The following is a 22,815-nucleotide window of genomic DNA, read 5'->3' on the forward strand; positions in this document are numbered from 1 at the left end:
ATCCCGGTGTTGTTTGCAGGAGTTCTTCGGACAGCTCGACCAGCGGATTTTAAATTCATTCCTTAAGGCTTGTGATGAGCTGACAGACATTTTACCCGAGCAGGAGCAGCAGTCGCTGCAGGAAACGGTTAGAAAGCTCCACAAACACTGGAAGGTTGGTTGAAATTAATCCATATAATTTGTAATAATAAATATTGGTATCTTAAAGATGCAGTTTTACTTCGCAAAGATATTTTAAATACTCACTTCTCTGTTATAGTTCTGTCATAACACGTAGTCAAATATAATTTTAGAGTTTGTGTTTCTCCAACACCTCAGCTGTGAGAAAGTGACTTGAAACCATTTTCTGTTATAAATATGAGCGCAGACTTCATGAGCGTCGTCCTCTTTCCTCAGGACATTCAGACGGACGCCCCGTTTCATCTCCTGCACCTGAAGGTGGAGGGCGAGAGGAGCAAGCTGATGGCGTCGCTGCAGGAGTGCCAGGCAGAGCTGACCAGGGAGAACCGGCACCTGGCCAACATGGGGAGTGAGAGGCTCATCAAGGAGCACAGGGTGAGCACAGCACTAGTCAACATGTGGTGCTTATTCCAGTGGGAAAAAGATGACAGTGCCCTGCAGAAACACAAACGTCAAAGTTTTCATTGAGATTTTCATGTGACAGACCAACACTTTCGCTTTGTTGCTTACTTTTAAAGTGAAAGGAGAAAGCCATTTGTATTCAGGCCACCCTGGTTCATACTTTCAGTGCCTGGAACTCACAAACATGCAGACATTCATACACCGATCTGGTAGTCAGCTTGGGGTTGATGTGAGGCGAACCCACATTCAGACATCAAGATGGCTCCTTCTTGGGTTTTCTTGGCATATCATGGTTCACATTTAGCCATAAATTTAGACTTGTTTGTAAAAAAAAAATGCTGAGAATGATGTATCCTTTTTTTTTCTCATACTTCACAACTGGGCAACAATTGTACATGATATAACATTGAAGTTTATGGTTTTAATGTGACAGATTTTCCTGGGTCAGTGTGTTGTTCTGACATGTTCTGCTGTGAAATATGCCGTTTTTTTTTAGGTGTTTTTTAGGGAGAAGGGCCCTCAGTCCATCTGTGAGAAACGGCTACAGTTGATGGAGGAACTCTGCCAAAAGCTGCCGGAGGCCGACCCGGCTCACCAGATCCTGGAAACAGCAAGAAGGGACTTCGCCGAGGTTCAGGAGGAAATTGGGAATACTCATCAGAAGTTAATGCAGCACCAAGATAAATGGAAAGAATATGATGCAAGGTGCAGTATTTTCAACAAAATATTCATTTTGTGAGACGAGTTAAGCTGATACGAGAAAAGAAGCAGGTTGAAGTTTTTCTCTTCCTTTTGATGAAAATCTATAAACTAGAAATGTTTCAACAGCATGAGTGACTGTGCGTTTTTTACATACCTCAAGTAATTTATGTTCTTCTGCTGCTTTTTACAGACGCAGCTGTATTTTCAGTGTGTTAGTATGAATATTTTTGCCCAATTAAAAACAGTAAACCTGCATTATTGAAAAGTATAATTAGCCTGATACTGAAGTGATACTCACTTCTAATCCTAAATATAATATATTTAAAAACATATATGTATATATTTCTTTGTGAGAAATATGTCTCACAGCTTCTTGATGATAGAGTTTTGTTTTTTTAAATATATAAGCGAAAATGCACATAAAGCTTTTATACGTTCCCCCCTTTTCTGATTGGTTTCTTTATTCCCTTTCATGTTGCTGAACAGGTACGCTGAACTCTCGTGTTGGCTTATATCCAAAGAAAGTCAGCTGAGGCTGCTGAGGAACCGAGCCAGCGACCCCAGAAAGTACAACCAGGTGAAAACGACCATAACGGTGAGTCACATTCTTCGCCATGCTTCTTTCACGGTTTGTCGTTTGCAGCGTAATGCCCACTTCTCAGTGTCACTCCTGAGGAGACGAGACACTTTCTTGTTAGTTCCATCAACTTTTGCTTTTGTTTCCAGGAGCTGAGAAATGATGCAGAGCTCCAGGAGGGGAACCTTGCTTGGCTGAAAGCCCGTATGGCTGTATTAATCGAAATCTGTGCTGACAGTGATGCCCAAAGGCAGGGAAGCACTCTGAGCAAGCTCTCTGCTGATTTTAAAGGTCTCCTTGCCTCTCTCTTTGAGGTAAGTCACTCGCGTGTTTTTAAGAAGACCTCTGAGACGTTTAGGTCCAATTTCCTCTCCGTTGCTGAAGGCCGTGACCTCATTTTTGGAGGAACATGTGGAGAATATGATTATAGCTGCACAGTGTATTGAATTACAATTGCTATACCAGTTTGCACTATACTGCGCAGGCAAAGGGCTGCTTATTTAGTGGACTATTATGATCGGTTCCAAGCATTAAACTAACTTTTTCTTACCATGACATCATGTTTATTTAAATTTCTTTTAACAAATAATCAGATCTGTACATCCAGAGGTGGTTTAAAAAAATGTAAAAGTTAGAGCATAATATGAAACAAAGATTGCAGACATGAGGAGCACATTGGTGAAATTTGAACATCAATGTTATGAAAGAATTTTGGTGCTTGAAATTTCAGATAAGTCCTAAGTTTTAGTTTTGTAAAAGTAGTTGAATTTGCCCAATTAATAGATTCATTAAAATAGTGTCCCAAAATGAAATTAGCATGTAAAATGTGTTGTATACTGTGATATATAGAATAAAATAAAACACTACATATAATTCTGTGAGAGCTCAAGTGTAATATGCATACATCAGTGTCATAATAACAAATGGAGAATTTAAGATTACTTCTTTAAACAATGTGCGTAAGCTCAAATAAAGAAGTCCTGAAGCTTGTTGTGGTGAAAAGAGTCCTGGACTCATCAGAGAGGAAGAAGATCTAATATTCACTGATATGAAAAAATACAAACACACCGAGTGAAGAGTAATGGGGAGACTGAGATGGTAAAAAATAATGAGTGAGGAAAAAATGGATAATAATCACAACTAGTGTCATAAATGCAGTAATATCTGACTCTTATGTTTTCCATGTTTCCTAAAATGGCATCAACGTCTTCTCGTCAGATTTTTTGACCGTAAACAGTGGTTTAAGGCACCATCTTTTATTTTTCTCTTATTTTTTTGCAAGGCTGAGAAGATGGTGCTTGCAGTGGGGGACTGTGTGCAGTTCAGAGAGGAAGTACAGACGACCTTGGATGACCTGGTTCAAGGGCAGAAAGAAGCACAGGCCGAGGCGACCAAAATCCTGGACTGTCCTACTTCCAGAGAAGCCCAACAACTTCTGCTTGTTCATCAGGTGTTGCATGACAGATTGAATCTTTTCTTTATTTATTTATTGTGTTCCCGTTTAATGAAATCAGCTTCATTATGTGAATGTACTCGGCCATCCGCAGCAACAGTTAAAGCGCCTAAAGCTGAAAAGGAAGGACGTCCAGCAGCTGATCACCAGAGGTCAGCAGCTCCAGTCTGAGGAGGGGCTGGGAGAGACTCTGCAGCAGGACATGCAGAGCTTAGAAAACACAGTGAGCAAAATGGAGCAGAGTATGGACTCGCAGGAGCAAAACCTGGAGGTGAGCAGGAGAGATTATTTAAACATTTAGTATTATTTTAACTTTCATAAAAGCTACCTTTCACACAACGATTATTAGATTCCAATAGATATGTTTGATCATTTTAATAGAGGAATAATTCTTATAAATCAAAATCACTTTTAAAAATGACACAGAAATGTGTCATTTTTCTGTTATTGTTACAGTTACAATCCAACCACATTTTTCAGCTTTAGTTAATAAATAACAGATTTCTTAATTCCCTCTTTTTTACCCATTTCTTTTAGGGATAATATATGCTTTGACAGTTTCAAGCTGCAAAAAACCCCCAGTTTGTTTTCATTTATTTAGCTTAGTCTGTAAAAAAAAAAAAAAAAAAAAAAAAAAAATGCAGCCTCACACAGAAAAAGGATTTTATTGCCAACAACTTATTCCATGCTTCAGGCAGATTTATGTTTGAAGTTTTCTTTTATATTTTACCAACCTTCTCCTTTTGACTGTAAGTAATATAAACATTTTGGAGCGGTCCAGCCAGAGTTCAGAGTTGAATCTGAGTCTGTGGAAAAAGCTGAAGGGAGGCTTTCCAACCTCAGAGACATCGCTGAAAGAAATTTGTCCATTTACCAGTTGAAAAATACAGAAAGCTGGTCAGCATCTCAGACTATGAAAAGTTTTTCCTTTGATAAAGGTATAAGTAGCATTCAACGCTCTATCTTGATAACAAATATGACTGATAACTGATACAACTTTCAGATTTTGTTTTGATTGATTTCTGTCTCCCTTTTTTGATAACTGAAATTAGAAAAAAAAAAAAAGAGTCAAGATCTATTTAAAAAGATTCTGAGTTTTTAGACGCTGAAGCCAAAGCGTAACGCCACATTACGACCAGGAAGCCAAGGATTAGGAGTCACAACTCTGAGATAACACACATAGCGCACACCTTACTACTACTACTACTTTTCACTGATCATTTAAAAATTAATATTTTAGTTTTTTCAATCATTGTGGATACTTCTATATGAGGTTGAATTTGGTGTGTTTCAGGTCACTCTGGCTGCTTGGCAGGAGTTTGACAGTCAGCAGGAAGCAGTGAACGAGTTTGTCAACAAAGCCCGCTCCACAATAGACAGAGATCTGAATTTCAGCAGCCCAGAGAGCCTCGCCGTTGAGCTGGACCAAGCAAACGTGAGTACATTTAGTAAAAAGCTAAAACAATCCGCTGAGAATTTTTCCTCACAATACGAGGGAAACTTTGGAGGATTCTCTGGAAGCAATGCAAATCGTGCCGTGTTGTGAACAGGTGATGCTGAAGCAGTGCGAAGCGGAGGTCTTACACATGAACACCTTGTTGAAGAGAGCGACAGAAATACAACTTGGTCCAAAAAACAAATCTCTGCTTCTGCAACAAGCTCGTTCGCTCAGCGAGCAGGTGGACAAAGTAGACACCGGCCTGAAGAAAGAGTAAGTTTATAGACTTCTTGTATTAATAATGCATTATAATAATTTTTAATTGGGATAGTCTCAATGATTTACACATGCTCTTTCAAATATATTCCAGGCACTATTTGTTTCTTTGCAGCTTACATCAGTTTGTTTTCTCCTAGGGTCAAGAGCCTGGAAGAGATGAAAAGTCAGTGGGATCGATTTAGAGCCGGATTTGAATCGTTTTCTTCGTGGATATCTGAAAAGGAGAAACAGCTAGATGTAATAAAATCATCTAATTTGTCTCTTGAGGAGCAGATCAAAGCACTTAAGGTAAAATATGGTTAAACATTAAGCTACAGCTCTTTTGAGCCACAGAAATGGCACTTTGATGAGAAATCAATGAGGTTTAAAGCACACATTGGTCATGTGTTGGTAGACTGTCTGTGCTGTACATCAGTATTCGTCTCAAACCCAGAAGAGGGGAGGAACCCGCTGCTGTTTCTGGGATTTCCAACCTTGAAAAGTCTTCAAAGCTGTTGAACATTTGCACATTTTGCCTTGTAACAACCACAAACTGCAATGGCTTTTTTTTTTGTAAATCTCATGTGACAAACCAACACAAAGTGGTGCATAAGTATGAAGTGGAAGGAAAAGTATCGAGTCCTAATCCAAAATTTAATCTCTACTCTCAAATCTGGCTAGTAGGTCAAAAATCATTTTTGCAGCAAATATGAAACGTTCCCTAGTCAGATGAGACTTAAAAGAAATTCTTGTCCTCTATTTAAAACTGGGATTGCTTTTCTTGTGCAGGAACACTAAAAATAATCTTAATTTATGTAAAGACGGATGGAAGCTGCCTTAAGCTTACAGCCAGAATGGTGTAAATATTTTGCAAGACAAAAACATTGCTAGGTTTAAGTTAGCAAGAAATCACATAGCATCTGTTCATAACTTACTTTAACATACAGGACTGTGCTTCTTCAGCTAATCCTCGACTTTGCTGCATTTTTGCATGTCAGGGTGTCGGAGCAGAACTTCAAGACCGAGCCGAGTTCCTGTCGCAGCTGGAGACGGACTCCCAGGCACTGGCCCAGTTTGTGTCTTCGGGCGAGGCGGCTCGCATTAAAGCCCGTCTGACCCAAATTGGCAGGTACTGGGAGGAGCTGAAGGAGAGCGTTCAGACGCTTGACGGGCAGCTGGAGGAAAGCTCCTCTCACCAGCAAAAGTTCACACTGAACCTGAACGAGGTTGATAGTTTACCCATATTCTTACAGGATAACCTTTGCATTTGGCGTTGGCGTACATATTCGTTTCGATCTTGCTTCTCTTAAAGGTACAAGCGTCTCTTCGTGAGCTTCATGCAAAACTGGAGAGTCCCGTTAAATCCTGCACTTCATCATCTGAGACTTACAAAGCCCTTCAGAGCCACATGGTATGAAGATCTGCTTTCTTCTTTGTTAATAAACACATTATTTTTTTTTTTTTTAAATAATGGACTGCTAGTCGTTCTTACATGTGTTAACGTCGGTTCACAGGCAGCTGCTGCAAACTGTAAATGTCTTATGTTGTTACCTAGGATGCCTGTCAGTGCCTGGAGCAGCTGAAGGGCAACTTACTGTCGCTGTCAGCTAGTGCCAGACGAATCAGTGACAAGGAGCATGCGGTTCGGGCCGTGACGGAGCTGAACACCAGCTACCAACATGCCCTGGAGGAAGCAAAGGACAAGCAGAGCACTTTGGAAAACCTTCTATCTACCTGGCAAAAGTATGAGTTTGTGAATATGAACCTAACATATATAGTCATTATATTAGTACATATGAAAATGCAGAAACATATTAAGAAATGGTTGAATTTATACCACTTTAGTTTTTTCACTATTTTTAAATTTTGTCATAGCTTCATTAAAAACTGAAATTTGAAGATTTTTAAAACAGATCAGCTGTTTTTGAACAGATTTTATTTCTCTTTTTGCAAGTTTTCAACTAACATTAAACACTTAGTGTCTTGGAAATGTATTCACATGTTTGCAATAAACTGCAAACTTCAGCGTGTTTTATTGGAGTCTTGTATACTAGACAAGCGCTATTAAAAATCTCAAAAGTGTGATGTGCATTAGTGTTGAACCCTCATTCAGAAAACACTCAAATTCCTGCACAAAAGCTGATTCAGAAAGTTATAAAGCAGATAAAAAGGAGGAAAATTAAATGCCTGACTGACATCTTTGCTTTGGCAGATTGTAGACATATTGTAATCCTTCACAATCTAGAGTTATCCCTTCTTAGGGCTTAATCTGAAAACAACACAATCAGCTAACAGTGTGAACTGAGGTTTTAATCTCACAGTTTAAGACAGAAGTGTCCCTGTTCTGCGTCAGGTTTGAGAAGCAGCTGTCAAACTTTGTGTCCTGCTTGGAGAGAAGTGAGTCTGCATCCAAACCTGAAAATCACTGTCTGTCTGCTGACAAAGCCAAACTGCGCACCGAGATGCAAGACTTGCAGGTACAGCAAACCATCAATGTACATCTAAACAACATGACTACGATTTAAACCTAAAATGAGGACATTGTTGTTACAGAGACACATTGACGTTTTTCTTTCAGGCTCTGCAGGTTGAGGTAGAGTCCCTTAAAAAGGCCCATGAAGACCTGGCCTCTCTGGGAACGTTGTTATATCCCACAGCACCTGAAAAAAATGTTACGAAGCTAACAGATGAGCTGGGGAAGCTGCAGCAAAGACTGCTTGTCCAACAGGAAGTCATCCCTCAGAGGTAAAACATTCACAGAAATACATCCAGTAACGGATCAAGGTTTCTGGTGAAGTTTGATTTATTGTTATTGATTTGTTCCGACGTGTTGAGAGGCCTAACTGCAGCTAAAAGAGGAAAATATATTAGAGAATGCTAAAACTGCTAAACACCAATACATGGAAATGTGAAGCAAGCATCTCTCTCTCTCTCCCAGAATCACAGAGCTGCAGAGCCATGCGTCGCTGGTGGAGCAGTTTGACCAGGCTCTTCTTAAATTCTCTGAGTGGAGTGAGACCGTACTCTCAAATCTGCACACAGCTTCTCAGATCAACATCGGCAATCTGCAGGGATCTGCCACTCAAGTAAAGGTGAGATCCAGACCATTGTTTAAAATGGAGATGTGTCTGATTTTTGACTTGTGATTTTAAAACTCTGACATGCCGATTTCGATTTCTCTACAAGGACTGTCATTTTAAAAAGTTTGACAACACCACTAAAACTATTTGATCTGGCATTCCTGCCATCATTTGTCTATGTTCAGAGCAGAGAGAAGAAGCTGTGACAAAGGTTTTGCTAATACTTTTAAACAAATACAAGATGATTACATTCTAAACCAGCTTTAGCTCTTTATATTATTAATTACCTGGCTAGTGCAGCTAGCATTATTGTGTAGTTCCTTACCTTGACTGTGGGAAAACCAGACAAAACAAAGTGTGCTGTACATCCACTGACCCTTCCTACAATATAACTTTAAGTCTTCTTAACTTGTTAACACAATGAGTTAGGGATGTCTTTAGCGAAACCAGGTAGTGCTTTGGTGCGTTCAATGCTTAGAAAAACATTGAATTTTTCAGTTTCCACTTGACTGGCTCAGGCTGATTAAGTTAAAAATCCTCCAGGTTTAGTTTACCAGCTTTTACTGCTGTCCTTAGCGAGCCCTCAGACTCAACTGGAGGATAATGTTTTGTTTCAGAGCAGAGTCTATTTATCCTGGTTCTTTTTGCTTTAACAGGAGACACAGTTGGTCCTGCAAAAGAACTCCAGCGTGAAGCAAAGCTTAGAGGAGCAGACCGAGAAGCTCTGCAAGATCTGTGAGCCCACTGATGCGCAGCTCCTCCATAACAGAGTAGAAAGCTGCCTCCAGTCCTACCATGAGGCTCAGTGTCTAGCTGAGCTGCAGCTGGAGTGCCTGGAAAAGCTGGAGGCCTTCCTGCAGACCCATGGCGAGGTGGCAGGAGTGCTGCGTGGTCTCAGGCAGACGGTGGAGAGCGCCGGGAGCTGGGACCGTGGAAGGGTAGAGGAGCTGCAGCAGGAGCTCGCTGCCATTATTCCTGACATCAGTGAGCTGGAGTCCTCTGCTGTCAATCTGGACAGCAGCCTCTGCAAAGGTCACCTCCACATCGGAGCCGAAGAGGGTTCTCGCAGGTCCTGCCGCATGCTGGCCGATTCGCTCAGCGCCGAGTTGGACACGGTGAGGAACTTGCTCGGTACGAAGCAAAGCGAAGCCGAGGCCTTGGGTGTGCTGTGGACTTCGTTCAGGCAACGGAAAGAGCAGCTGCTCAAGGCTGTGGAAGACATCGAGGAAAAAGCCGACCACCAGGCCTTCAAAGAGCCCAGCTTGCATGGGCTGCAGCAACGGTATGGTGCTAAGAAAGTCCCATAAAATTCTGCCAGTGTCTTGTAAAAGTACCATAAACTTTCTCTTAGTTTTTGGGTGTTTTACTGTGACTCTGTGCGATGGATCCACAAAAACGTAGAGCATTATTGTGAAGGAGAAGAAAACCTAGAAATGTAACATGCACGCTTTCTGGTTACACAGTTTTATGTAGTGAGTCATATTTAAAGGGGAAATGACACTTTTAAAGCAAATTTGATACTTTAATTTGACTTTTAATGCAAATTTTAATGGAACTTTGCATTAAAAGTGTCATTATTTGCTGAATAATGCAAATTTTAAACATTTAACTTTTAATGCAACTTTTAGAGCACCTTTGAATTAAAAGTGTCATTAATTACTGAATGAAACTTCAGGACAACAGTCGTAATCATGAAGAGTCATTCATGTTTATGACAGTTGTAACCCCTTCAAATAGTGTTACCAGATTTTGTTGTATTCTTTTCCTTCCTCTTCACACTTGTACACTAATTTATCTTGGTTTATCACATAAAATCCCAGTTAAATAAATTGAAGTTTGTGGTTGTGACAAACTTCATGGCAAAGACATGAATAGTTTTGACAAAGCGCTGTAAATGCCTCATATATATAACTGCTGCCATTATGAGCGTGAAAACAGACGCAGTAATAACACGTTGTCCCTCTTGTCTGTCAGACTTCGGTTCTTTAACCAGCTAGAGGATGAGCTTCAGTCACACCAACACGAAGAGCAGTGGCTGAGGGACAAGGGCAACCAGCTGGCCCAGAGAGACGCAGAGCTGGCCGGGGAGGTTTTGAGGGAAATTAGTCTGCTGGAGACGACGTGGGAGGACACAAGGAGGCTCATAACAGAGAGGTAACGCAGAGGAAACGCTTGGATGATTTTAACCTTTTTTTTTTAGCAGATGGTGATCTAAAGCTTGTCATCTTTCTCAGACAAGAGCAGTGTAATGTTCTTGCTGAGCTAACAAGAGATTACCAAACCCTGAAAACCAGCATCGGGGGCATTGTTGAGAGTGCAGAACCTCTGGTGGACATAAGCTCAGTTCTGAAGGACTATGAGGAAACCAAGAGATCACTAACCAAGGTTAGTGAGCTAAAAGAACCGTTTTTAGTAGCTTGTGATGAAACATTTCTTTTATTGCTTCTCTGTTGAACCATTTCTTTTATTGCTTCTCTGTTGAACCATTTTGCTTTGTATGCTTCCTTCATAGCATGAATCACTGAAGGCAGAGATGAGTGGGAAGCAACAAGAGCTGGACCAGTTTTCAGTCAAAGGAAAACATCTTGTGACTGAACTGAAGAAGATCCCGGACTGCGACAGTGATATGATAAAGAAAGACATGGAGAAAACTGTTGATCACTGGCTGGATGTAAGCATATCTTTGAGATATTTCATTATCGATACCATATGGTAATATTTTAGGTACTAGCAGATTGGGTTTGGAGGCAAATCATTAAGAAAATAGCGTCACTTTTTATCTTTTAGTTGTATTTTGTGGGAATGTTTTTTCCACACTTCCTTACAGAGGAAACTTTCTGTGTTGTTCAGAGTATTTAAACTACATATCATTGTGTCTTGATATAAACCAAATAACTTCACTGTAAGAAACAGGCAGCCATCTTTTAATCCCTTTTAATTCTTCCCCAGATGTCTGAGAAAATAGAGGACAACATCGATCGCCTCCATCACAGTTTGGACCTGTGGGGCGACGTGCGCAACCTGAATGAAGACATCGAGAGTTGGACTAGCAGCTGTGGGATCGAACTCAATGAGATCCTGAACAACTTCAGCAACAGTCAGAAGGTCTCAGCAAGACTCTCTGGGCTGCAGGTACGTTTTTAAGAGGTCTTAGAAGATATAAGGAATTACTTGTTTAGGTCTGTTAAATAAGGATCAGTTATTTATGCACATGATTATTCAGATACACCTTGAAGAGATTGTATAGTTGTTTTTTATTGTTTGTTTTATCAACAGGGAGAAATTAGAGAGAAGGAGCAGAAACTTGAACTCCTCCAAAACAAAGTGTCTGAGCTGACAAAGTGCTATCAAAGTGAAGACACTCCAGCTAAACTGCAGGTATTTAATGACAATAAACATTTATATTTTTATTCTTATTGATTGTTATACAAATAGGACTTCATTTGTTTTCACTGACCAACAAATACAACAAATGCTTTCTCATCTAAAAAAAAAATGCACTGATCAGTTTTGTGACCAAATCCCATTTTTTAAATCTTTTACCCATCAGAACAATTTTAATCAATTTTCTGTAATAACTATAACTAACAGAAAAAATATTTCTTTCTAGCTTTTCTGCAGTGAACAGAAAGTCATTAATCATTTCTATTAGGAAACAATGTCACATTTTGTGTGTGTGAGTATATTATTATTTTGAAACAAAAGCAATTATGTAGTTGATATTCTGCATCAAATTACAAATTACTAATTAGCATGATTAAAGCATTTCACATTACTAACCTTAAACTTCACTCTGAGACTTCTAAAAAGCTGAACATTTCCACATCCAGCCTGATTCGTAACCACAGATAAAAGTCTGACAGAATTAAACAGAATTAAATCAAAACTGAAAATAGCCAGTCCTACCACTCAAATAGTCTGACTTCTTTGTAATAAATACAATTAAAGACCCACACCTGTTTACAACACAAACACTCAGGTGTTGGAGACAGACCTACAGAAGAAGATCAGCACTGTTCAGATGCTGCACGAGCAGGTCAGAGGAAACCTCACTGACTTCACGTCCCAGCGTAAACAGCTAGAAGACTACATCTCGCAGATGTCTGCGTGGCTAAAAAGCATGGAGGACTCTTTGGTTTCCTCTCCAACCGGATCAGATCCTGAGGACATCTGCAGAGTAAAGGTGCAACCTAAATAAGTGTCAAAGATTCAGAAAACTCTGTAATCTGAGAACAGTCTGCTGGACAGAAAGAGATACTGATGTTTTAAGCCAAAATCCTAACCTACATATCTGAACATCTTCGGCAGGACCTTCTGAAAGAGCTTCAAAATCAGCAGGGGAGCATCGATTCGACCAGGGAGAGCCTCAACAACCTGTGCAGAAAATATCCTTCTGAGGAGCTGGCCGGCTTGGGGTCGTCTCTCACCGACCTCATCAAGACTTACGAGTCTGTGAACCAGCTTTCTGCCAGGACTCTGAACTCACTACAAAACTGCCTTCAGCAACAGTTCAATGGTGAGGCATGCAACTTAATAATTTATTTAGCATTTCTTAATCTAAAATGCTTCCTTCCTACTTTTAAAAGGGGGGAAAAGAAATCCCTTTGCTTCAACTTTTCACTGTCAGAATTGTATATCCAAATATGAATATAAAATAGTATTTTAGTTACATTAGATAGATTTAATAGATTTCCAGTTTCTATGTTTGTATCAAAGTTATATATATATATATATATATATATATATATATATATATGAAAATATTTTACTAACATGAATATTTATGTTTTAATACTGTCCGATGCAGTGAAAACGAAACATATGGAAAATTACTAAGTATGTGTTTCCTTTGTTGATAAATCAGTTGAAACAGACGTCAATAAACTGATTTTTTTATTGCATTATCTGCTTTAGACACAGAATATTTAATGAGTTTATTAACGTGACTTATAGCAAGTGCTTCCAGTCTAAGAAACCAAAGACAGTTCAAACTCCGACCACTAGATGGTGCCAAAACATGTCTAATGGGATTCTTAGTGAAAGGGACTAACGCTGTCAGGTTCACTGGGAGGGATAATGTGGATGTTTTTTGGAGGATTTTTTTGCCTTACAATTACAGATTAAAGTCATTTAAAATATTCAAAGTTTTAGTTTGTGATTTAATTTCAAATATTGAGAAATGGAAACAATATCTTCTTCTATCTTAGAAAGAAGGTGGACTGCTGGAACCGCTGTTTTCTTTGCAAACAGATTTAGTCTTTATCAGGATAAACTACATGCTAACTAAGATAGTCACAGGATGTTTATATGCTGAAAAAAAGTCATGAGGACGACAGTGTGATGTATTTTTTGTCCTAGTGTAGCCTAGATGGTAAATATTTGTATTTGCATCTTCAGACCTTGTCCAGGAGTTTCATCGCTGGCTTTCAGAGCAAAGGGAGATTGTGAAAGAATGCTCTGATCGATCAGGAGACACGCAAATAGTGGAACGTAAGCTGCAAAAGCTTAAGGTAATGGAGTGCATCTTTTCTCCTCTAATGTAAAATGAAATCCACTTTGGAAAAAACATTCAAAGCATTGCGGTTTGTGTCTTAGGGCGCGATGGATCGCGTGGAGGAAGGTGAGATAAGACTCAAGCAAGTCTGTGAGGAAGGAGAGAAACTTCTTCTTCATCTTCCCAAAGCCAGCGCTGGGCAGGTCCAGCAGCACCTGTCCTCCATCCAGCAGGACTGGGACAGCTTTGTGGAGCAGTGCAAGCAGAACCAGCAGATCCTTGAGGACAGCGCGTCCCTCATGAAAGGGTAACAGACTGACGTAAGCTAGTTGTATAGAGCAGCTTGTGAATGCGCCGTTTTTAAGCAAACAAACCCTTATAGGTTTGAGGGTCACCTCAAGAAACTCAGGTGGTGGTTGGAGCACATGGAAAGCCGAATGACTACAGATCTACTGGAGGCCAAACAGCGTGGATCTGAAAGGGCTCTGATTGAGCAGGTGGAGGAATACCAACAGGAAGTGCTCAAAGAAAGGTGTTTAAGCTATGTATAGCTAAAGGAATGAATATTTTTACCTTCCAATAAAAGCATTCTTTATGGTTCCTAATGACTCTCCCTCCGATAATTTACAAAGGGATTCGTTTGAGCGCCTCTGTCAGGAAGGACAGGCTCTGAACGAAGGCGGACGAGGAGACGGCAGCGAGACGAGAGTCTCTGCTCATCTGCAGTCCCAGCACCAGGCCCTGTTGAGGTGTGTGAGGGAGAGGCTGCGCAGTTGCCAGCTCACTTTACAAGAACAACAAGCGTTTGAAGAGACCCTGCAGACTACCTGGGTCTGGCTTAACGGCGTGCAGGAGCGTCTGGCTTCGCTCAACAGCACCGTTGGCAACAAAGAAACTCTGGAAAAAAGGCTAGGTCTCATCCAGGTTCGTAAGCAGAGCTGTTTTACTGCTTGCTTTTTGTATTTAATATCATTTGAATGGTTGCACATGAGGCCATAGTTTATTTTGTCCCATTTTTTTCTAAAGGATATCCTGCTAATGAAGGGTGAGGGTGAAGTGAAGCTCAACATGACCGTAGGAAAAGGAGAGCAGGTTTTAAAACACAGCAGGATTGAAGAGCAGGAGACCATATCTTCACAGCTCCAGAACCTAAAGGATGCCTGGGCTAATATGCTAATGACGGCTATGAGTTGCCACAGGTATGAAACATGTCCTGTTTTCATAACTCTGAGATGTTTTAGAGAAGACTGTTAATGGCAGTGGAATAATTAAACTTTTTCAGTTTTTTCCACTTTAAAACCACAAACTTTTATGTGTTTTATTGTGATTTTATGACAGACCACAATGAATATTGTATATTTGCGAAGTGTAGGGAAAAGTTTAATTTAATGCTTTTACAATTAAAAAATTAAAGTGTAGCATGCATCTATAATCAGCCCTCTTTACTCTGATGCCTCTTGTAAAATTTAGTTTAACCAATTGTCTTCTGAAGTCACCCAACAAGTTAAGAGGCTTCCTGTTAATCTCTCTGTATATGCAGTCTTTCTCTGAAGGCCTCAGGTTTGTCATTAGTATGACACAAGACTATCTGCCGTCTAATGAATTGATTGGACCATAGATGGAAGTCAATACACAGCAACTCTACAAAAAACCTGGTAGAGGCAACAATTGAGATTCATCACAATAACCTTAAAAATACTGCCAGAGCTACAACAGAATAGGGTCTGATAAAAGCATATTTATGCATTAAATTGGCCTAGTTAAGGTGAGTTTATGTGGCATGTCTTAAAAGCTCAAGTTATTTTTCAAAGCTGAAAGACACATTCACCAAAAGACGTACTAGAGCAAAATCTTTCTTCCATTTTGTGTTGGTCTACTGTCTAAAATGCCAACAAAATAATAAGGAAAAAAAAAAATTTAACTGGTCACAAATTAACATATAATTCCTCCTAGTCGACTGGAGTGGACCGTGGCCCAGTGGAGCGCCTTTCAGGAGAACAAGAGCCAGCTGCAGCAGTGGATGGAGTCAGTGGAGCAGGAGGTCGGGATGACCCAGCCTCAGCAACCAGGCCTCAAAGAGAAGAGCGCCTTACTGGAGCGACTGAGGGCCGTCCAGGCCGACGTGGACACTCACACAGCAGCTCTGTCACACCTAAGTGAGAAAGCAGTGGAGCTGCACGAAAAAACTGGCGACCAGACGTTTGGGCCGGAGTCGAGGGCAGAGCTCCACACGCACTTTGCTGATATATCAGCCGTCGTCAAGGTAACACAGATCCATGGTAGCAGATGGTACATTCTAGATGTTTATTCGAGGGGCAGGTATACGAAGAAACTAAATCTGTGAGTCGACAAATTTAGTCACATTTAACGTTTAAAACAGAAAGTCTGGAAGGTAACAGTTGGACTGTTTAGAAATTAATCTAAAAAGAAATTAGAGAAACTCAACTTTATACACAAGAATCTAAACAACAAACACCATCTGACCTCAGGTGTTCCAGCTGCAAGAGAAGCCCACTTTGACGAAATGACCCATAAAAATATAGTGATACAAAAATCTAAATATCTCACATTAATGAATAATGTTGGTAAACCTTATAAACACCATAAATTCCAGGCTTTGCTACACGAATTCAGTGATTTTGAAACATTTTTACTCACATGTACAACAACATACAGTCAAGATAAAGAGTGAGACCCACCACTTTTAAGACTTTTTTTAAAAAACAGTTGGCAAAAAAAAAAACACCAACAAAAAAGTTAAATATTCTCCACAATAACTTGTAAATTACTCAAAATTAGACTTATTGATTAAATTTTTTTCTCGTTACACTACAATATCTTTTGTTATTTCTAAAACATCCTCAGAAGAACCGGTGACGTAATGCAGACATGGTCTCGTTCTCATCCGACGTGTGACATTAACATGCAGTTTGTTCCACAAAGGGAAAAGTCCAGTCCATGCAAAACATCGTGTCTGAGCACGAGCAGTACCTGGACGCAGTGAGAGACTTCAACGACTGGCTCGTCTCAGCCAAAGAGGAGCTTCAGCGTTGGTCTGACCTGTCAGGAGACTCCGTCAACATTAGACGAAAGCTGTCCAAAGTACAGGTGAGGAAAGTTCAAACTGGAATAATAATAGTAATACATTCCGGTGAGAGATGATTCTCTCTCAGTTCACAGCGAATTGAATGTAAATAATCTGAACGTAGCTCAGTTTAACTTGCGTTTTTTTTGTTTTTTACAGGAGCTTCTCGACTCGAAGCAGAGAGGCAGGGAGAGACTGAACCGCGTCCAGAGATACGGGGCAGTAGCGAGGGATTACACGGGTTCAGGCGGCTACGAGGCGATGGAGCGAGAGGAAGCAGCGCTCCTGTCGTCATGGGAGCAGTGGGAACGCGCGGCTCTGCAGACACGTGCCAGTCTGGAGACGTCGCTCTCACAGATATCGAGCTCTGAGCAGGAGTTCAGCAGTCTGTCGGCGCAGCTGGAGCAGGACCTGCAGGACTTCAGCCGTCAGCTGCAGGGTTGCCGACTTCGACTTTGCCAGGCAGAGAAGAAAAATGAGGGAGAGGAAGCAGTGAAAGGCTGGCAAATGGCAAAGGTAGGCATACCTGAGTAAGAAAATAACTTGAATTTTAACTCGCTTGAATTTCTATGAGGTATTTTCAAAGTTTGGAAAGTCCTTGAAAGTGCTTGATATTCAAACTGCACAGTTTTGTAATAAAGTGTAATCAAATGTTTGATTAAAAGCCTGAATTTCATACACCTAACAAAAAGACTCAGACATATTTTTTTTTCTAAACGTTTCTTGTTTTAGGTTCGTTAGAGTTACCAAAATTATTTCTATTTGCTGAATGCCTAAGAAGTTAATGAGAACATTTTTAGAGTTTTTTCTTTTATGTTTAAGTATTTAAGTTGAGCAGGAAGGTCATTTATCTTAACACGGTTTATTTGGATTGTTACAATGGAGTTAATATTTATCATTCTCATTCGCTCGATGACTTATTTATCTGTGTAACTGGAATAAAGGTTGGCTTATACTTTATACATAAACAGCGTTATTGAAATTGGGGGAAATTTGTTTAATTACTGTTTAGTTTTCGGATCAGAGTATGTGAGAGCGACATTTCAAAAGATAAAACTGTGTCGAATATTATCATAAGACATTATTATAACAGTATCATATAATGGCATCATATAATTGACACTATCTTTTTTAGTTTATTTATTTGTATTGTTTTTATCTCCAAAGTGTGATGCTGGGAAAGTTTGAAAACTTACTTTAAAAATGTTTGAAAAGTTCTTGAATTTTATCCTGGGAAAATTGTACGAACCCTGAACTTTACATTATGTACGTGTTTAAAGGTTTACTGTCTGTCCTCACTGCTCATCTGTTCTACGTACAGGACACGTTGGACGAACTGGTCAAAGCTGAGGCCATGTCTGACCGTCTGAAGACTCAGCTCAATGATCTGTGCCGATTCTCCAGGGAAATGGCCACTCAGTCTGAGAGAGTCTCTGCCCTCATTAAGGACTATAACAGGTCAGAAAAAGATGCCAGAAATGCCAGCAAGTAATTGTGCCTCTAAAAAAAAACGTCTGCAGCAGTTTTACTGTATCAGGATGCACATTTTCATAACCAGTAAAATTATTTTCTGCAGACTTGCAAACTAAATCAGCTATAGCACAAGTCTGAGCTTTATGGAAACAGTTCCAGATGAAGGTTGTTGTTGTTTTTAAGCCATTAGAAACCTCATTTAAACTTATATACCATCCTGAAGATGATGGGTGAAGCTGAATACTTTTCAAACCTAAAAGAAAACCAGATGAAAACAACTTTTCAGCCAGAAAACAAACAGCTACATGGATTTGTTTTAGAGGGTCCTAGTCAAATTCCAGACCTAAATCCAATTGTGAGTCTGTGGCAAAGACTTGAAAAACGAGTAGTTAACAGATAAATGAAATACCTTCTTGTTTTAGTCAAGTAAATTGAAATAAATCTGAAAACTTTATTTCTAAGGTGATGGTTTTGTGTTTAAAAAGAGCTTTTATATTCAATAAACTGCACATCTGAAGAAAAACACAGATAATGGAATGAGAAGATATGTATATTTTAAGTATTTACAAAGTATTCTATGAAAAAAAAAATCTGTTACTGACTTTTTCCAGTTTGAGTCTCCAAGCTACCAGAGAGTGTCAGAGCAAAGAGAAGGCGCTGGATCAAGGCTTCCGCTCGGCTTTCAGAGAATTTCAACAATGGTTGGTTAACGCCAAGATCAACACCGCCAAATGCTTTGATGCTCCTCAAAACCTCGGTGAAGCCTCGTCTAGTTTCCAGAAGATTCAGGTATAATAAAAAATCTGACTTCGTAATCAGAGAGACACTGTTACACAGTAATGCTTAAATATTTAACATGTTTTTGTGTTTTTTGTGACCTGCTGCTGTTTTTGCGTTTAAGTTATGACCTTCCATCTTGTCTTGTCCTTTCAGGAGTTTCTTAATGACAAAGAACAAGGTCAGTCAAAGCTGAATGCTGTGATTGCAAACGGAGAGCTCGTCTGTAGCATCGCAGCTAAAGACAAAACCGACGCAGTTCGGGGTAAAATGAACACTGCCAGAGAAGACTGGAAAAACATCATGTCCAATCTGCACAACCGAGAGACGAGTTTGCAAGTAAGCATTTAAATTTCTCTTCTCAACCACTGGAAACTATCCCTGCTATTATCCTCCAAAGCTTTTAGTTTCCTAGTTCACCAGCAGGACTCTGTTCTTGCTGTTCCAGAACCTCATTTCACAGATGAAGGATTTTGAGGCAAGTGCAGAACCTCTTCAGGAAAGCCTGAATGCAACAGAGATGGCTGTGCAGGAGAGCAGCACACGACTTCATGACCTGACTGCAAAAAAGATGGAGCTTCACAAGCTGCAGGTACCGCAGTCCAACATCAACCGGACTTGAAACACCGACCGAACGCCACACATGAGCGTCACAATTCATCTCATGTGCAGGACTCTCATCATTAAAGCTCTGATAAAAGTAGAGCTTCGTAGAGATGCACTGATTAGAGAACCTTGTGGACAATTTCCGATCAGATGTTTTGTAAATCAACATCAATAACGGTTTTAGTTGGATCAAATTTCTCGGTAAAAGCAAAAATTAAACTAATTTTTTTATCTTCTTGTTTGGATTAACTGAATATTTATCTGCTTTTACAGCAAAAATGTTTATAGTACAATAATTTAAAAACAATTCTCTAGGACCCCTCTATGCATTACTGAAAATACTGAAAAGGTTGCCCAGAGGTACCTGTATAAACAAAACCTTACTAAGAATTACATCATGTCCCATTCATTCAATTACAAAACAGGTTTTTGCTCACTGACGTTTTTTTTGCACACTTGAAATGCACATCACTAGATATTCATGATTTGTCCAGCTTAATATATGAGCTGAAAAATCCCTCATTTAATGTTTTGTGTTAGATTGGTCACTCACACACATAAACTTTTAAGTAGCTTTTCTCTTGTAAACTATTATTTATAAGCATTCCCTTAGCTATAAGATTTCTGAAAGATTGATATTTGCTGATGCAGCACGTACCGCGACAGATAGATTGAGACTCTTTCAAAAATAAAATCAATAACCTTGCTTTAACATACTGAGCTTCCTGGTTTTTGCCAAAGTGTTTTGAACCAGCAGGTTAAATGAACAGCTGAAATGCATTAGTGGAAAAGAGTTTCCTTTTTCAAAGTTTCTTAACACCTTCTGCACTTGATCTGACTTCATTTATAAACTGAGTCATTTTGCCTCAGTAACAACTTCCACACCAAAGATTGTGGTTAGCATAGCCTGTTAGAGCTTAGGAATGGCATATTCACTGATCGGAAATAGATAATATTTTTAGATTCAGACTGACCGATCACCAATCAGAGCCAGTCAAACATAAAAACACCCGTCCAGTTCCTGGTGCATCTCGTTCAGTTCGTGATGCGTTTGCTTAGAATGCATTTTCATGCACCTTTGCTAACTGCCAGCACGTCCTGCTTCTCTTTGCTAACCATATGTCTGCTCAATAGTGTCTACATGAATAAAATATTGCTAAAGAGGGCCTTAAGAATATATTTCCTGTCTACAGTCTCCTCTTCAGAGCTGGACTTGTAACACTTGCTAAGCTCCTCATTTGCTTTTGCCATGTTCTCATCTCTTGCCAACCTGCTCTTTGCATCACTTCACCTAGTCTTATAAATCTGAGTGTCAGCTTGCATGCCTCTGTGATAACCTGCTTGTGCTCTTCCAGTCTGTGCTTGAAGACTTAGCTTCTCACGAAGTTCAGCTGAACAGGCTGAAAGAGAAGGCCCAGCTGTTGTGGGATGAACACTCGGCCGGGAAGGGCTTTGTGCACCGTGTGTCGCAGCTCTCTGCTCAGTGCCTAGCTTTAACCAACCTTACTAAGGTAAAGTAACGCCTGTGAGACCACCTGTGCACTGGGACTTTTATAGAGGTATAGCTGGAGATGATACAGAGGTACTAGACTGGAGTGACACCTGAGTTATGTGCATTTTTACAGGTTTTAGGGTGCATTCACACCAGCTCTGTTTACTCCACTTTAATCAAATCAGATTCATTTGGAGAGGTGAGAATACGCAATCAAACTGTGTTGCAGACCAAAAAAGTGAACTCTGGTTCACCTTAAAACCTCGGTCACTGTTTGGTTGACATGAACCACCTCAAAAAGTAGGAAGCTGACTATAGAGCAGTGCATTCTGGGTAAATACAGCCAAAACAAAAATGAGAATCTAGCGCTACAGGGAGAAATTGCTTGTGGTTTTGTTTACCACTGATTAAAGAGAAACCCTTAAATCACTAAAACCTGATTCCACTCCATGTTTGTTTACATTTTGTGAAAAAGGAAGTTGTGCTCGTGTTTCCTTTGGAGGTTTTCGTGTCATTTCCTTCAGTAGTTCTTGATGCAGCGCCACCACAGGTGAGGAGGGAAAAGGTTTTTCAATTGGCTTGGTTCGTTTGACAGATAGTATAATAAATGTTTCAATTTGGTTCCCAATCTAACCTACTCCACCAAACTATCAGGTGGGAAAACACCCTAAAACTGTAAAGGTACAACATTTCTGTCAAACACATATGTAATTATTTTGTATATGCAAATTGCATTTCCTAACTTTTGTTGAATTCATGGTAATTTTTTTGGATGTGTGACGGTTTGATGGTTCTGGACGTGCAGGAGAAGGCTTCCCGCATCGATCGGATCGTCACCGAGCACCAGCTTTTCTCCCAGGGGTTGGAGGAGCTTCAGAACTGGGTGGCTGACACCAGCCATATGCTACAGACTTATAGCGCTCCAACAGCTGACAAAAATGTTCTTGATAGCAGAATGATCAAGCTGGAGGTATAGAAAATTAATAATCGCTTCAAATTCCCCGACGTATTTGAAATTCTGTTGTGATGAATTTGAACGGTTGCTTGCTGCTTCAGGCTCTGCTGACGGCTCGCCAGGAGAAGGAGATCCAGCTGAAGATGTTGATCACAAGAGGAGAGTCGGTGCAGAGAAACACCTCCGCTGAAGGCATGCCACTAATCCAAAAACAGATACAAGAGCTGAAAGACTCATGGGATGCCCTCCTCTCTGCTGCAATTCTTTGCAAAAGGTTTTTGCTTCTTTTTTTTTTTTTCTGTACAGCTATTTGGTTATTGGGGCCTGCCAAGCACAGGGGAGCATTGAAATACCAATCAAGTGCCACGAAGTAAACATCTGATTTTTATTTTTGCAAAATTGACCAACTCTAAATTTCTTGTGTCTAAGCAGACAAACAGTATTTCAAAAGAGCAGAGGAAATCTAATGTTTTTTTGAACAATAATATTTGTTGTTAATCTGTTGCTAAGAGATGAGCACGTTTTCTGGTAACCAAGTACCACGAAGTAAACATATGATTTTTACTTTTGTACTTTTGTTATTGGGAGTAAGTATAATATACTTACTCCCAATAACAACAACAAAAAAAACATTTTCACTCCTCTGCAAAATTCACCAACAGCACAATTCTTAAGTAGCATAAGACAAGTAGTATTTCAAAAGAGCTTATGTTTCACATACAATGATATTACTTTTTATTAATTTGGTGTTGAGATTAGTTTTTTTTTTTCTGGTAACGAACTGCCACGAAGTATTTGTTAATTTGTTGCTAAGTTCTATAATATATTTACCACCGATGACAA

General features: G+C 39.8%; 1 protein-coding gene across 1 annotated transcript in view; it reads left to right on the forward strand.

Moving 5' to 3' along the window:
- LOC106961463 (nesprin-1-like) overlaps positions 1-22,246 on the forward strand; it is a gene marked incomplete at its 3' end in the record, with an annotated part of 45,810 nt that extends 23,564 nt beyond the window's left edge. The window contains exons 26-64 of the mRNA XM_015055214.1: positions 20-154; positions 397-555; positions 1,079-1,287; positions 1,771-1,879; positions 2,011-2,175; positions 3,144-3,311; positions 3,409-3,585; positions 4,609-4,749; positions 4,865-5,025; positions 5,169-5,319; positions 6,009-6,236; positions 6,323-6,421; positions 6,566-6,753; positions 7,364-7,487; positions 7,589-7,755; positions 7,949-8,102; positions 8,747-9,372; positions 10,065-10,244; positions 10,325-10,475; positions 10,603-10,761; positions 11,040-11,222; positions 11,367-11,468; positions 12,070-12,273; positions 12,399-12,606; positions 13,488-13,600; positions 13,686-13,891; positions 13,967-14,116; positions 14,217-14,508; positions 14,611-14,783; positions 15,538-15,847; positions 16,528-16,692; positions 16,829-17,185; positions 17,991-18,127; positions 18,754-18,931; positions 19,076-19,258; positions 19,368-19,511; positions 20,881-21,036; positions 21,823-21,987; positions 22,074-22,246. Coding sequence (XP_014910700.1) covers positions 20-154; positions 397-555; positions 1,079-1,287; positions 1,771-1,879; positions 2,011-2,175; positions 3,144-3,311; positions 3,409-3,585; positions 4,609-4,749; positions 4,865-5,025; positions 5,169-5,319; positions 6,009-6,236; positions 6,323-6,421; positions 6,566-6,753; positions 7,364-7,487; positions 7,589-7,755; positions 7,949-8,102; positions 8,747-9,372; positions 10,065-10,244; positions 10,325-10,475; positions 10,603-10,761; positions 11,040-11,222; positions 11,367-11,468; positions 12,070-12,273; positions 12,399-12,606; positions 13,488-13,600; positions 13,686-13,891; positions 13,967-14,116; positions 14,217-14,508; positions 14,611-14,783; positions 15,538-15,847; positions 16,528-16,692; positions 16,829-17,185; positions 17,991-18,127; positions 18,754-18,931; positions 19,076-19,258; positions 19,368-19,511; positions 20,881-21,036; positions 21,823-21,987; positions 22,074-22,246 — 7,250 coding nt within the window. The remainder of the gene's footprint in view (positions 1-19; positions 155-396; positions 556-1,078; positions 1,288-1,770; positions 1,880-2,010; positions 2,176-3,143; positions 3,312-3,408; positions 3,586-4,608; positions 4,750-4,864; positions 5,026-5,168; positions 5,320-6,008; positions 6,237-6,322; positions 6,422-6,565; positions 6,754-7,363; positions 7,488-7,588; positions 7,756-7,948; positions 8,103-8,746; positions 9,373-10,064; positions 10,245-10,324; positions 10,476-10,602; positions 10,762-11,039; positions 11,223-11,366; positions 11,469-12,069; positions 12,274-12,398; positions 12,607-13,487; positions 13,601-13,685; positions 13,892-13,966; positions 14,117-14,216; positions 14,509-14,610; positions 14,784-15,537; positions 15,848-16,527; positions 16,693-16,828; positions 17,186-17,990; positions 18,128-18,753; positions 18,932-19,075; positions 19,259-19,367; positions 19,512-20,880; positions 21,037-21,822; positions 21,988-22,073) is intronic.
- Between the last annotated feature and the right edge of the window lie 569 nt (positions 22,247-22,815).

The sequence above is a fragment of the Poecilia latipinna genome, unplaced genomic scaffold (genome assembly GCF_001443285.1).
Source record: "Poecilia latipinna isolate Pla-1442-1.1 unplaced genomic scaffold, P_latipinna-1.0 Scaffold1304, whole genome shotgun sequence".
In the NCBI taxonomy this organism is placed as follows: domain Eukaryota; kingdom Metazoa; phylum Chordata; class Actinopteri; order Cyprinodontiformes; family Poeciliidae; genus Poecilia; species Poecilia latipinna.